At 42.9% G+C, this 12,160-nt stretch overlaps 1 protein-coding gene across 4 annotated transcripts in view; it reads left to right on the top strand.

The window, feature by feature from the left end:
- The first annotated feature begins 3,875 nt into the window (after positions 1–3,875).
- nde1 (nudE neurodevelopment protein 1) overlaps positions 3,876–12,160 on the top strand; it is a 54,892-nt gene continuing 46,607 nt past the window's right edge. The window contains exons 1-4 of one of the 4 annotated variants that reach the window (XM_068056220.1): positions 3,982–4,038; positions 9,146–9,244; positions 10,574–10,682; positions 11,329–11,482. In XM_068056220.1, the coding sequence (XP_067912321.1) occupies positions 10,597–10,682; positions 11,329–11,482 (240 nt within the window). In that variant the 5' untranslated portion in view covers positions 3,982–4,038; positions 9,146–9,244; positions 10,574–10,596. Of the gene's footprint in view, positions 4,039–9,145; positions 9,311–10,573; positions 10,683–11,328; positions 11,483–12,160 lie in introns of those variants that run through there. The other 3 variants (XM_068056219.1, XM_068056221.1, XM_068056222.1) reach the window with 3 other exon arrangements.

The raw sequence follows: 12,160 nt of genomic DNA, 5'->3' as shown, positions 1-12,160 counted from the left end.
CATTCATGTGACTGATCCAATTGGAGTTTTTGGTCAAGGTGACTCCCAGGATGTTGACGGTGGGGGATTCGGTGATGCTAATGCCATTGAATATCAGGGGAATTGGTTAGGCTTACGCTTGTTGGAGATGGTGAACACCTGCCACTTAAGTGACAAATAAGATTGCATTCACGCATCAGCCCAAGCCTTGATGTTGTCAAGATCTTGCTGCACCCCGGTATGGACTGCTTCATTATCTGAGGAATTGTGAGTGGAACAGAACACTGTACGTTCATCAGTAAACAACTCCACTTCTGACCACCTGATGGAGGGAAGGTCATTGATAAAGCAACTGAAGATAATTGGCCAAGGATACCACCCTGAGAAATTCCTGCAGCAATGTCGTGGGGCTGAGATGATTGGTCTCCAAAAACCACAAACCTCTTCCTTTGTCACAAGTATGTCTTTAGCCACTGGAGACTTTTCCCACTGATCTCCATTGACTTTAAGTTGACTAATGCTCCTTGATGTCCCACTCTTTCAAATGCTGCCTCGATATAAGGGCAGTCACTCATTGCACCACTGTAATTCAGCTCGTGCCCATGTTTGGATGAAGGCTGTAACAAAATTTGGGAGTGAGTGGTCATGGCAGAACCTGAACTGAGCATCGTTGAGTTAGTGATGAGCAATGCTCTCTCTAAGCTGCATGGGTGTGCGGCCACATAGCAAGTGGGAATAAACTATGCAGGGAGCAAATGGGCCATGCGCAATGTTCCCTTTTAAGATGTGTGCGTGTAGTCACGTAGCAGTCTTAAAGGGACTGCCCAGTGCAACAAGCAACTGCGCACAGAAAACTGAAATTAGAGGGATCATTGGTGTTGAGTACGTGCCACTTAGAGTAGGTTGATAGGATGGTAATTGTCTGGGTTAGATTTGTCTTGCTGTTTCTGGTTAGGACCAATGTACCCTCTAATTTTTTTGTAGTGTGCGGCTGATTTGTTTAAGCGTGCAGGCCTTTAATTTTTTTTGTGTGGCCTTGCCAGTGTGGTAACTTAAAGGGGATGACTTGTGTGCAGCCTGCGTGGGAAGTTTTGGGTTGCTGCACCATTGTGCAGCTTAGAGGAAACATTTGTTCAGACAAACTTTACCTACAGATCATAGCCAGAGCATCAACAGTGACTTCTGTTTCCGGCTCCATATCATTAGCTCTCAGGTCCCTAAAGGATCTTTTCTTGCCTTCCTCGTTTTTCTCTTGACTACATTATCCAAAGACATGGGGTCAGTTTTCACTGATGGCACTCAGCTCTATCTCTCTATCACCTGTCTCATACCACCTCTGTCTCTCTGTTGCTAGACATCTTGTCAGACGTCCAGTCTTGGATGAGACTCAATTACCTTCAGTTAAACATTGAAATGACCAATGCCATCATCCTCAGTTCCTGCCACAAACACTAATTTTTGGCCACTATTTCAGATTGAATCAGATTGTTCACAATTTCCATGTGCTATTCGACTCAGAACTAATATAATTGACCTCATATCCACGAGATTACAAAGAATGACTATTTTTACCTCCATAACATTGCCAATATCTGCCTACCTGCTGCTGAAATCCTCATTCGCACCTTTGCCACCTCCAGATTTAACTGTTCCAATTTTCTTCCAAATAGTCTCAGATTTTCCACACTCTATAAATTTCAGCCTATCCAAAACTCTCCTGCCCTTTTCCTATTGAGCCCCGCCTATCCATTGCCTCCTGTTCTTGTTGACCTACATTGGCTTCTGCTCCCCTCCCCATGAAATCATATTAAAATGCATCCACAGTATTTTGCTTTTATTAAAATGCTCATCCTCTTGTTTAAATCCTTTGTCTCACTCCTCTCTATCTCTGTAATCTCCTCCAGCACTACAGCTCTACATTACTCTGACTCTGGCCTCTTGGGCATCCCCTTATCTTCAACCCACCTTTGGCAGTTGTGCTGTTAGATGTCTTAAGCCCTATGCTCTGGAATTCCATCCCTAACCCTTTCTGTCTCCACCTCTCTCCTCATCGCCCACCTCTTTGAGTAAGCTTTTTGTTTCCCTCCTAATATCTCTTTCTTTGGCTCAATGTCTATTTTTGTCTGATTATGCCTCTGTGAAGCACCTTGTGATCTTCTACATTAAAGATGCTACATGAATGCTTGTGTGTCTATTGCACTATATTGATAAATGTAGGGCTCCCCAGTACACCCTTTAATTGGGATTTTTAAAAGCTATATTGATGGTTTATATAGGATTCACTTGTTTCTTGAATATGCTTTTTTCATGCATGTAGCCACAATAGAAATTACTTAGTTGAGGAGTGTTACATCACTGTATTTTAACCAACAAAACAGCAGAGACCAATAATGGTACAGCTGCCATTTCATAAACGTTGATGGGAGTCAGCCTTTACATAAACATGCCACATTAACAGTAAAAACTAATGGAAATTGTCAAACAACTCCAACAATTTAAAATGCCCATTGCATCTAGGTTAAAAAAAGCAAGCAAAACAACCAAATCCTAATGTTCTCATATTGATTTGTAATGCCTGTTGTTATCTGCTTAGAGAAGCTATGGTGATTCTGAATATATCATGTTCACCAGCAGAATTAATGTGAACGGCACTACCCTACAGCTTCTGGATCTTTTAGTTGAACCACATGAAATTTTAAATTTTTATTCGATGTTGGTCTGTTTTTATAACATTACTAATATGAGGCATTAGTATGGTTTCCCACAGTTTATTTTTAAAAAATATATAATAACTCACTTCTTATTTACACAGATAACACAACAATGCTGAAAACATATGCTAATTGCTAGAGGTACTGGGTGGAAATTATTAACTTACCATGTGTGTTCCATGGGGAATGACTTACACTGAGCAACTCAAGTAGAGATGAACTGACTTGCAATATGACATCCTGGCTGTGCAAGGACGCGGAAATGTATCGAAGAGCAAATTTAAAGTTTATTTCAAATTAAGTCACGATAGGAGGCCACAGGTTCAAAGTAGTGAAAAGCAAATATCAGACTAATTTCAGCATAAAGTAGAATTGTAGAATACCTTAAGAAACAATTGGATGCTATGATAGAAGGATTACAGGGCATTCTGGATGGATGAGCTAAATTGAACTGAATGGCCGCCTTCATCCATATCTATCTTGTAACTCAGGAGGATGTCTTGACTAAGTGGCGTTGAATTGTATTGAGACACTGGGTGGCATTGACTGCACAGCCTGGAAATGAATTGAGGCAACATTGAATGGCACTGACGACAGTACAGAAAATTAATTCAAAACCTTGAGTGACATTGACTGCAGTGCGTGGAAAAGCGCTGACGTGCTTTGATCAAGTGAGACTGGCAGCATTGGAAACAAACTGACACACAATGATTGAGAGGCACTATGTGAAAATAATATGAGTAGCATCGTCTGCATTGCACGGAAACTCGGTGACATGCTGCTGGGTGACTGCGTTGCATGGAAAGCGGCGCTCTGACGAGTGCCACAGAACTGCATTGAAGTGCTTGAAGATGCCATACACTGAGGGAAAAAAAAACACTTTTTGAAATGAAGCAATGTGGGAAAGAGAAATTTAAAGAAAAGAAAAAGTTAGTATTTCGATGGTGGGATTCTTCAACGAAAGTTGCACTTGACAGGTAGGGGGCTCAGCTAATTGAAGTGCAGAGAGCACTCACAAGTTAACCCACCCTTCACAAAGACAGCTGCTGACTGCAGGGGAGGCGCCGCCGCTCTGGAAGCTTGCGAACCCAGACAATGCGGGACGTCATCGCACGACGTGATTGGCTGCTGCTTAGCGTATGAGGTGAGCAACTGGGAGCCGCCGACCAATCGCGGCGGAGAGCAGCCGGGCTGTGATGGTTTGGATTTAAAGAGCTGTGGGAGCCGCCGCTGGGCAGAGGAGGGAGTGAGATACAGGCATACGGAAGAGACAGGGGCAGAGCAGGTAAGGAATAACCCCCAGGCTCCTGATTGAAGCAGTGGTCGTGGGCTGTTAAACCGTCCTGAGGTACTTTGTGTTTTTTCCGCTTGTCGTTTAGCGCTTCTCGGCCTCCTTTCCTCCTCCGACTGTATCGCTTGGTGTGTGTGAGGGACGAGGCTGCTCGGGCGATGCGCCGATTGACAGGCCCGGCTCCTTCTGCACCAGCTGCCCACCCCACCCCACCCCACCCCTCTCCCGTAACTGTAAATCTTTGTACAGGGCCGGTTTCCGGTCGAGTGAATCCCAAGTTTTCCTGCTCAGAGGGTGAACTCCCTGAAATCGAGTCCCAGAATTTGCCACGTGTCAGTTTTAATGTCGAGCTCCTCCGACCTAATATCTATTGAATCGTTCGTGCTTGAATTCCTAGACTTTTTGTTGTAGAAAAACTCGTCACTTTTATATATAGAAATTTAAGTGGATGAATCATCAGCGTTCTGGTTCATATCCCAGTTTTGAACTCGCTTCCGGGAAATAGATAAGTATCTCAAGACCTTAAGCAAGTAGCTTGAGTTCGAACCGACAGTCTTGTGTTATGGTCAGAATCCTATAGCTTTGAAAGCAGCTGGTTTGAGCAATTATTAAAGCGCCTCAGCAAATATGGTTGCAGTAAGGGCTATCAGTGGTTGGCGTGGTGCCCATTGAAATGGATTTATAAATATGTGGTCTCCTTGGAAACTTCTTAAAATATAAAGCTATGAAATGCCACATTATACTATTTATTTATTGTAACAATGCGGTTACATATGATTTTGGAGGGTTGTTTACCAGCAACTCTAGCTTGAAGCACAAATTCTTGAAATTAAGGAGCTTGTTTATGTGTAATATGTGAAAGCACTCTTGTTCACCAAATCAGACTAGGTAAAGTACATAGTGCCTCTCCACTGATGGGGACAAATTGCTGGAGGTCTTCAGTTTGAAATAAAGTTGATCCATTTTAATGCACAAGCTGATTCTGAAAAAAGAAAACTGCAATCTTTTAAAAGTTGGTCAGTGGAATGGATGTAGAGAGATACAGCAACCCACAAAAGATAATAATGGATTGTAGACATATGGATAACCATACTGACAGCTGCAAGCTGGCAAGTTGTTTTTGGCTTGCCAAGGGTGGAAAACAGCACATCCATAATGTTTTGAGTGGATTCTCTTCTCTCGCGCTCTCTCTCTGTCCCCCTTGGTGGATTAATATGGGTTACGTCAAGATTCTTTGAATCACTCTCCAGGTTTTAGTATGGTGTAGGGTGGGTGTGTAATCCTGAAATTGTATTGGCTCAATTAATGGGTATTGAAGTAATCTGTGTGTTTTGTAAGCCTACTTAAACCCATTTTAATTCATTTTAGTTACCACTCTCCCAAGTGCCATGTTAATTTCACTTGAGAGCTCCCTTAACTTCTGCATTCATATAGGGTGATTTAATCCTTCACTTAAAGTTCCCTTACATTCTGACTTTAACCTTTGCATTTAAACTCACCCTTCATATGTGATACATCAGACTCTTGTGCCCTCTTTCTGAGGTCTCAAACACAGATAAAGCTGTATGTTTCCTGGAATTCCTTACCATATACATGAATCAAATTTCCCCAAGTGGTGGCGCAGTAGTTAGCACTGCAGCCCCTCAGCTCCAGGACCCGGGTTTGGTTCTGGGTACTGCCTGTGCGGAGTTTGCAAGTTCTCCCTGTGAACGCGTTCGTTTCTGCCAGTTGCTCCGGTTTCCTCCCACAGCCAAAGACTTGCAGGTTGATGGGTAAATTGGCCATTGTCAATTGCCCCTAGTGTAGGTAGGTGGTAGGAGAATTGAGGGAAGGTGGGGATGTGGTAGGGAATATGGGATTAATGTCATCTTCTTCTTTGGCCTCCTTGTCTCGAGAGACAATGGGTAAGCGCCTGGAGGTGGTCAGTGGTTTGTGAAGCAGCGCCTGGAGTGGCTATAAAGGCCAATTCTACAGTGACAGACTCTTCCACAGGCGCTGCAGATAAAATTAGTTGTCAGGGCTGTTACACAGTTGGCTCTCGGCTTGCGCTTCTGTCTTTTTTTTCCTGCCAACTGCTAAGTCTCTTCGACTTGCCACACTTTAGCCCTGCCTTTATGGCTGTCTGCCAGCTCTGGCGATCACTGGCAACTGACTTCTATGACTTGTAATCAATGTCACAGGACTTCATGTCGCGTTTGCAGACATCTTTAAAGCGGAGACATGGACAGCCGGTGGTTCTGATACCAGTGACTAGCTCGCTGTACAATGTGTCCTTGGGGATCCTGCCATCTGGCATGCGGCTCATATGGCCAAGTCATCTCAAGTGCCGCTAGCTCAGCAGGGTGTATATGCTGGGGATGTTGGCCACCTCGAGGACTTCTGCGTTGGAGATACGGTCCTGCCACCTGATGCGAAGGATTCTCTGGAGGCAGCGAAGATGGAATGAATTAAGACGTCGCTCTTGGCTGACATACATTGTCCAGGCCTCGCTGCCGTAGAGCAAGGTACTGAGGACACAGGCTTGATACACTCGGACTTTTGTGTTCTGTATCAGTGCGCCATTTTCCCACACCCTCTTGGCCAGTCTGGACATAGCAGTGGATGCCTTTCCCATGCGCTTGCATCGAGAGACAGGTTACTGGTGATAGTTGAGCCTAGGTAGGTGAACTCTTGAATCACTTCCAGAGCGTGGTCGCCGATCTTGATGGATGGAGCATTTCTGACGTCCTGTCCCATGATGTTCGTTTTCTTGAGGCTGATGGTTAGGCCAAATTCATTGCAGGCAGCTGCAATCCTGTAGATTAGTCTCTGCAGGCACTCTCTTCAGTGTGGGATGTTAATGCAGCATCGTCAGCAAAGAGAAGTTCATTGATGAGGACTTTCCGTACTTTGGTCTTCGCTCTTAGACGGGCAAGGTTGAACAACCTGCCATCTGATCTTGTGTGGTTGAAAATTCCTTCTTCTGAAGACTTGAATGCATGTGAGAACAGCAGGGAGAAGAAGATCCCAAACACTGTAGGTGCGAGAACACAGCCCTGTTTCATGCCACTCAGGATAGGAAAGGGGTCTGATGAGGCGCCGCTATTTTGAATTGTAATGTAGGATTAGTATAAATGGGTGGTTGATGGTTGGCACAGACCTCGGGCTGAAGGGCCTGTTTCAGTGCTGTATCTCTCTGACTGTATAATCGTGCCATCTACTCCTCATGGCAAAATTATTTTCCCTAACACGCTCTCAAATTCACAAACTCTCAACTGCTTTCCAACAGCACTCTGCCCATTATGACACTTTCAGCTGTTGCCATGCTCAACTGCTTCACTACCCTCATTCCCACCAAGCTACTGAATGAACAACAGAAGCAGGAGACAATGTTACTGTCTCCACCTTAAATGCAGCCTGTGCATTGACCTAAAAACATTTTTATGCAGTGAGTGGTTAGGATCTGGAATGCATTGCCTGAGAATGTGGTGGAGGCAGATTCAATCGTGGCTTTCAAAAGAGAATTTGAAATAATCTGTGGAGAAAATTTGAAGCGCTATGGGGAAAAGGGGGAGGGAGTGGGACCAGGCAAGTTGCTCTTGCAGAGAGCTGGCACAGACTGATTCTATCTCCAGCAATGACTTGTCCTGTCGCATGAAGATCAATTCTTGGACCCCTCCTCTTCCTCATTACACATATCCCTTGGTGTCCTCATCTGAGGGCACAGCTTCCAGGTATATGCTGATGATATCCAGGTTTATTTCATGACCAACTCTATCTAACAGAAAGTGATAGATGAACCAACATTTTTTTTTTCAACTAAACGTTAGGAAGATTGAGGATTTTGATGGCTGAGAGAAATAAACTTGCAGGGGTATGGGGATCGAGCTGGGAAGTGCGACTGACTGCATAGCTCTGTGGACAGCCGGCATGGACTCGATGGCCCAATTGGCCACCTTCTGTGCTGTAAATGACTGACTCTATCTGCTCCATCAACTCTGCTCCCTTGCCATTAACTGTATCGCCCTCCCTGCTGATTTGTTCATGATAAATCAAACCTTGGAATCCTGTTAGACTGAGCTAGAATGATGCACATTCCATTAATCTAGATTATTTGCAGCTCAGTATCATGCACTGCCACTGAAACCCTGCTCCACACTGTTACATCTAGACTAACTTCTTCCAATATCCTCCTGGTGCAGCATTGAGCCGAAAGGACAGAAGATGTCACATTCGATCCCTGGTCTGTGCTGAGTTCATAATTGGGAAGGTACATTGGCGTCAGTCCCCTTGCGCTAGAGCTATTGCTTGTAGCAACATCCTTCATTAGCAATCACAAAGTCTGGATGGAGGCTGGGACCTGGAATGGGCTTGACTTTGCCCTCTAGGTTGAATAGCTGGGCAATGTTTACTGCATAGTTTTTCATGATTCAGTACTTGGTTGTGGTATCTTTGGAACCATATCCAACTAAGAGTCAGAACAGGAAGGCAAATAAAAAGTCTTGATAAGCAAATTGCATTGTAAAAGACTAATTTTACTTGGGACAAGAAAAGCATTTCTCTACTGTGATAAGATATATTAAAGGAAAGTACTTAATACACTAATGTCCCACGTTCTTGATAGTCTTGTAATTATTGTGTTACGCCACTGCACTTTGAAACATTGGTTTATTTCTGATGTTGGGTTCCTCTGAACCGCAGAGTAACAGTTGGAAGGTAATGCGCGTCCCTAAATACATTCCGTTCTAACATCTTTATAAAATTGCGCACTAACAAATTAAGCCTAAATATAAACTAACAATCCTGCCCATTGTCCCAACTTCCCCACCCAAAAAAAGTTTATTACTTTTCAAGAATAATGTCTGGCAATTTAACATCAGGTTAGCACAATTTCAATTCAGCCTGTCTGTCTGCTAGTAGTTTTGGATAGAGTGATGAATGTGCCAGTGTACCTTAACTATTTGTGCCACAGGCTTGGAAATGCTGTTTGTTCACATTGAAAATGATAGCCCTTGTAGAATAACTAGAAATTTTCTAACTTTTCATTCTTTCTTTCAAAAGAAGCAAAATAAACTGGTGTCTTTTTATATATAAAAAAAGAAAAATATTCCAATGCACGATTGTAAAGATGACTTTATACAGCATACCATAACAGAGTTCATGCCTTTCCCCACATATCCATCAGAGTGTGGAATTCACCACCACCCCTCCAACCGATCAGAGTGCAGAGTTCGCCCCTTCCGCAACTTGGTGGCGCCAGCTTTCCCTAGACTGGAAAGTGAAGGTGCGTGTGGCTTCAGATATCGCCTGCATTTTGTCTTTGTTATACTCTTCAGTTATAAACATAAAGGTTAGAAGCCTTACTTGGAACTTGTTAGGGATCAAATTACGGCAGTTGTGCTTACAGTCTTAGACCTTCAAGTATAAAAGTAAATGGGCTCCAACACATTGGAGCTGTTTGTGTTTGTTCCTGGTGTTTCATGCCAGCATTATAGTAATAGATGAACATCACATGATTGTGGGAGAGAGTGGGTTCTCTCTAGGCTGATAGAGCTAGAAAATGTATTGGCTTCTCGCATGACTGGTTGTGTTTTGCATGCAAATACTTTTACTGAATTCTAATCTATAATTATTTTTGTCTCTCTGAACTGTTCTGATTTAGTCAGTTTAAGGGGTGTGGATGGTGCCTGGCAGACGTGGGGTGTGTGGTGGACTGGAGCATGTGATGCATGTGCAGCTGCCAATGGTTGGTGGTGGGGTGGGGGTTGTGATTTGGTGGAGAACAAAAACAGCAGAAGGTAAGGGGCATCCAACAACTAATTTACCCTGGCTGGAAAGGTGGTTCCCATGAGGGAGGGGATGGCATGGGGGCAGGGGTGGATGAGATGATGGGATTTGTTAAGTGTGGCAAAATGGCAGGGACAATTCTTTGCAACTTATTATTCAAATGCTATTCTTTGTGTTTAGAAATGAAGATTTACTAGATTTGAATGAAAAAGTTTTAGAAAAGTTGTCAGGTGAATTAAAAGAATACATCAGCATTGATTCTGTAGACAAAGAAGATAACAGTCTATACCCTCCAGAGTTTGTACACAGTCTAACTTCAATGAGCATGCCACCACACAGTCCTAGACTCAAGGAAGGAGCAGTTATAAAGCAGTTATGAAACTTGAACCTTAAACAAGGAACTTTGTAATGGAACAAGATTGGTAGTTCGAAAGCTGTTTTCTTTGATTTAAATTATAACGGGCAGATTTCAAGGAAATAGTGTTTATTCCTCGAATAATATTGAGTCCATCAGATGTAGACCTGCCTTTTCAACTCTGGAGAAAAAAGTTCCTAAGTAGACTTTCATATTCTATGACTATAAACAAGTCACAAGGCCAGACCCTTGACACAATTTGTATTTATATTGCTAGGTCTGCGTTTACACATGGGCAGCTTTATGTAACTTTTTCCAGAGTGAGAAATTTTGATTCTGTTAAAATCTTTGGTGAAAGTCTAACTAGTAATCCCTGTCTTTAAAGAAGTGCTGTTGCAATAAAGATACTAATTTGACTGCGGGTCTCTACTAGTAATCTAATAATATACACTCATTTCTCTTTGAACATAGACACTAAATTTGGAATTGTTGCAATGGATGATTTGGAAACAATGGTTTTCAATTCCGTCGAAGAGGAAATTGCCTATTGGAAAGAGCTTGCTCAAAAATACCAACACTGGTAAGTACAGAGCAAGGATATACTGTGGAAACTTCATTAGAACAGGATGTGGCTCAGTTCAGTAGTGTTTTTGTGAATTGTTTGTAAATACATTTCGGTCATGTGAAGCTATAAGCTGTTGACCAAATAAATAGCATTTGAGGTCTATATAAGTCAGAGGCCACATTAGCACAAAAGTAATGTCTTTCACCATTTGTTTCCCACAACTAACTAGCACCTTCAACTTACTGTACAAATGGTTAACTGCTACTTTATAACTGAGATTTTTTTATGTTGAATTTACAGCACAGAAGCAGGTCATTCAGCCTAATTGGTCTTTGCTGGTGTTTATACAAGCCTTCTCCCACCATGCTTTATCTAACCCTGTCTTATCATTTTGATCCTCTCGACCTCATTCTCATCTAGATTCATTTTCAAAGGATTCAATGCAATTTGTCTCCATTTCTCCTTGTGGTAACGAGTTCTATATTTTAGTCACCCTAGGTAAAGAAGTTTTCCCTGAATTCTTTGTAGGAATTATTAATGACCATCTTGTATTTATGGTCCCTAGTTTTGGACTCTTCTGCAATTGGAAACTTCTCAGGGGGGAGAAAAGTTAAAATTCATAACATTTCCCCTATTTTTTTTTTCCAACCGATTTCAACAGTGCACAGGACACTCGGGAAGAGCTAATTGAGTTCCAGGAAGGAAGTCGAGAACTAGAAGCAGAACTGGAGACTCAGCTTGAGCATGCTGAAAATAGAAATAGAGACCTGCTGTCGGACAACAATCGTCTCCGTATGGAACTTGACTTGTTTAAGGTATGTAAATGGGAAACACCGTGTAAATACAAACTGCAGTGTATTTATTGAAGTGCCTGTTTTTTTTCTATGCCTGTTAGGATACTTATTGTAAAGGGAACCATTGAAAAATTACGGCACAGAAGGAGAACATTCAGCCCATTGTGTCCGTGCCAGCCGAACAAACTAGCTGCTATCTAATCCCATCTTCCAACACCTGGTCCATACCCTTGCAGGTCACAGCACTTCAGGTGCATGTCCAGGTACCTTTTTAAAAAGAATTGAGGGTTTCTGCCTCCACCACCTTTTTCTGGCAGTGAATTCCAGACACCCACCACCCTCTGGGTGAATTAGAATTAGAACATTACAGCGCAGTACAGGCCCTTCGGCCCTCGATGTTGCGCCGACCTGTGAAACCATCTGACCTACACTATTCCATTTTCATCCATATGTCTATCCAATGACCACTTAAATGCCCTTAAAGTTGGCGAGTCTACTACTGTTGCAGGCAGGGCGTTCCATGCCCCTACTACTCTCTGAGTAAAGAAACTACCTCTAACATCTGTCCTATATCTATCACCCCTCAACTTAAAGCTATGTCCCCTCGTGTTTGCCATCACCATCCGAGGAAAAAGACTCTCACTATCCACCCTATCTAACCCTCTGATTATCTTATGTCTCTATTAAGTCACCTCTCCT

This window comes from Heterodontus francisci, chromosome 24 (genome assembly GCF_036365525.1).
Source record: "Heterodontus francisci isolate sHetFra1 chromosome 24, sHetFra1.hap1, whole genome shotgun sequence".
NCBI lineage: Eukaryota > Metazoa > Chordata > Chondrichthyes > Heterodontiformes > Heterodontidae > Heterodontus > Heterodontus francisci.
Note: the sequence above shows the minus strand (reverse complement) of the source record. Positions and strands in the feature narration are given on the sequence as shown.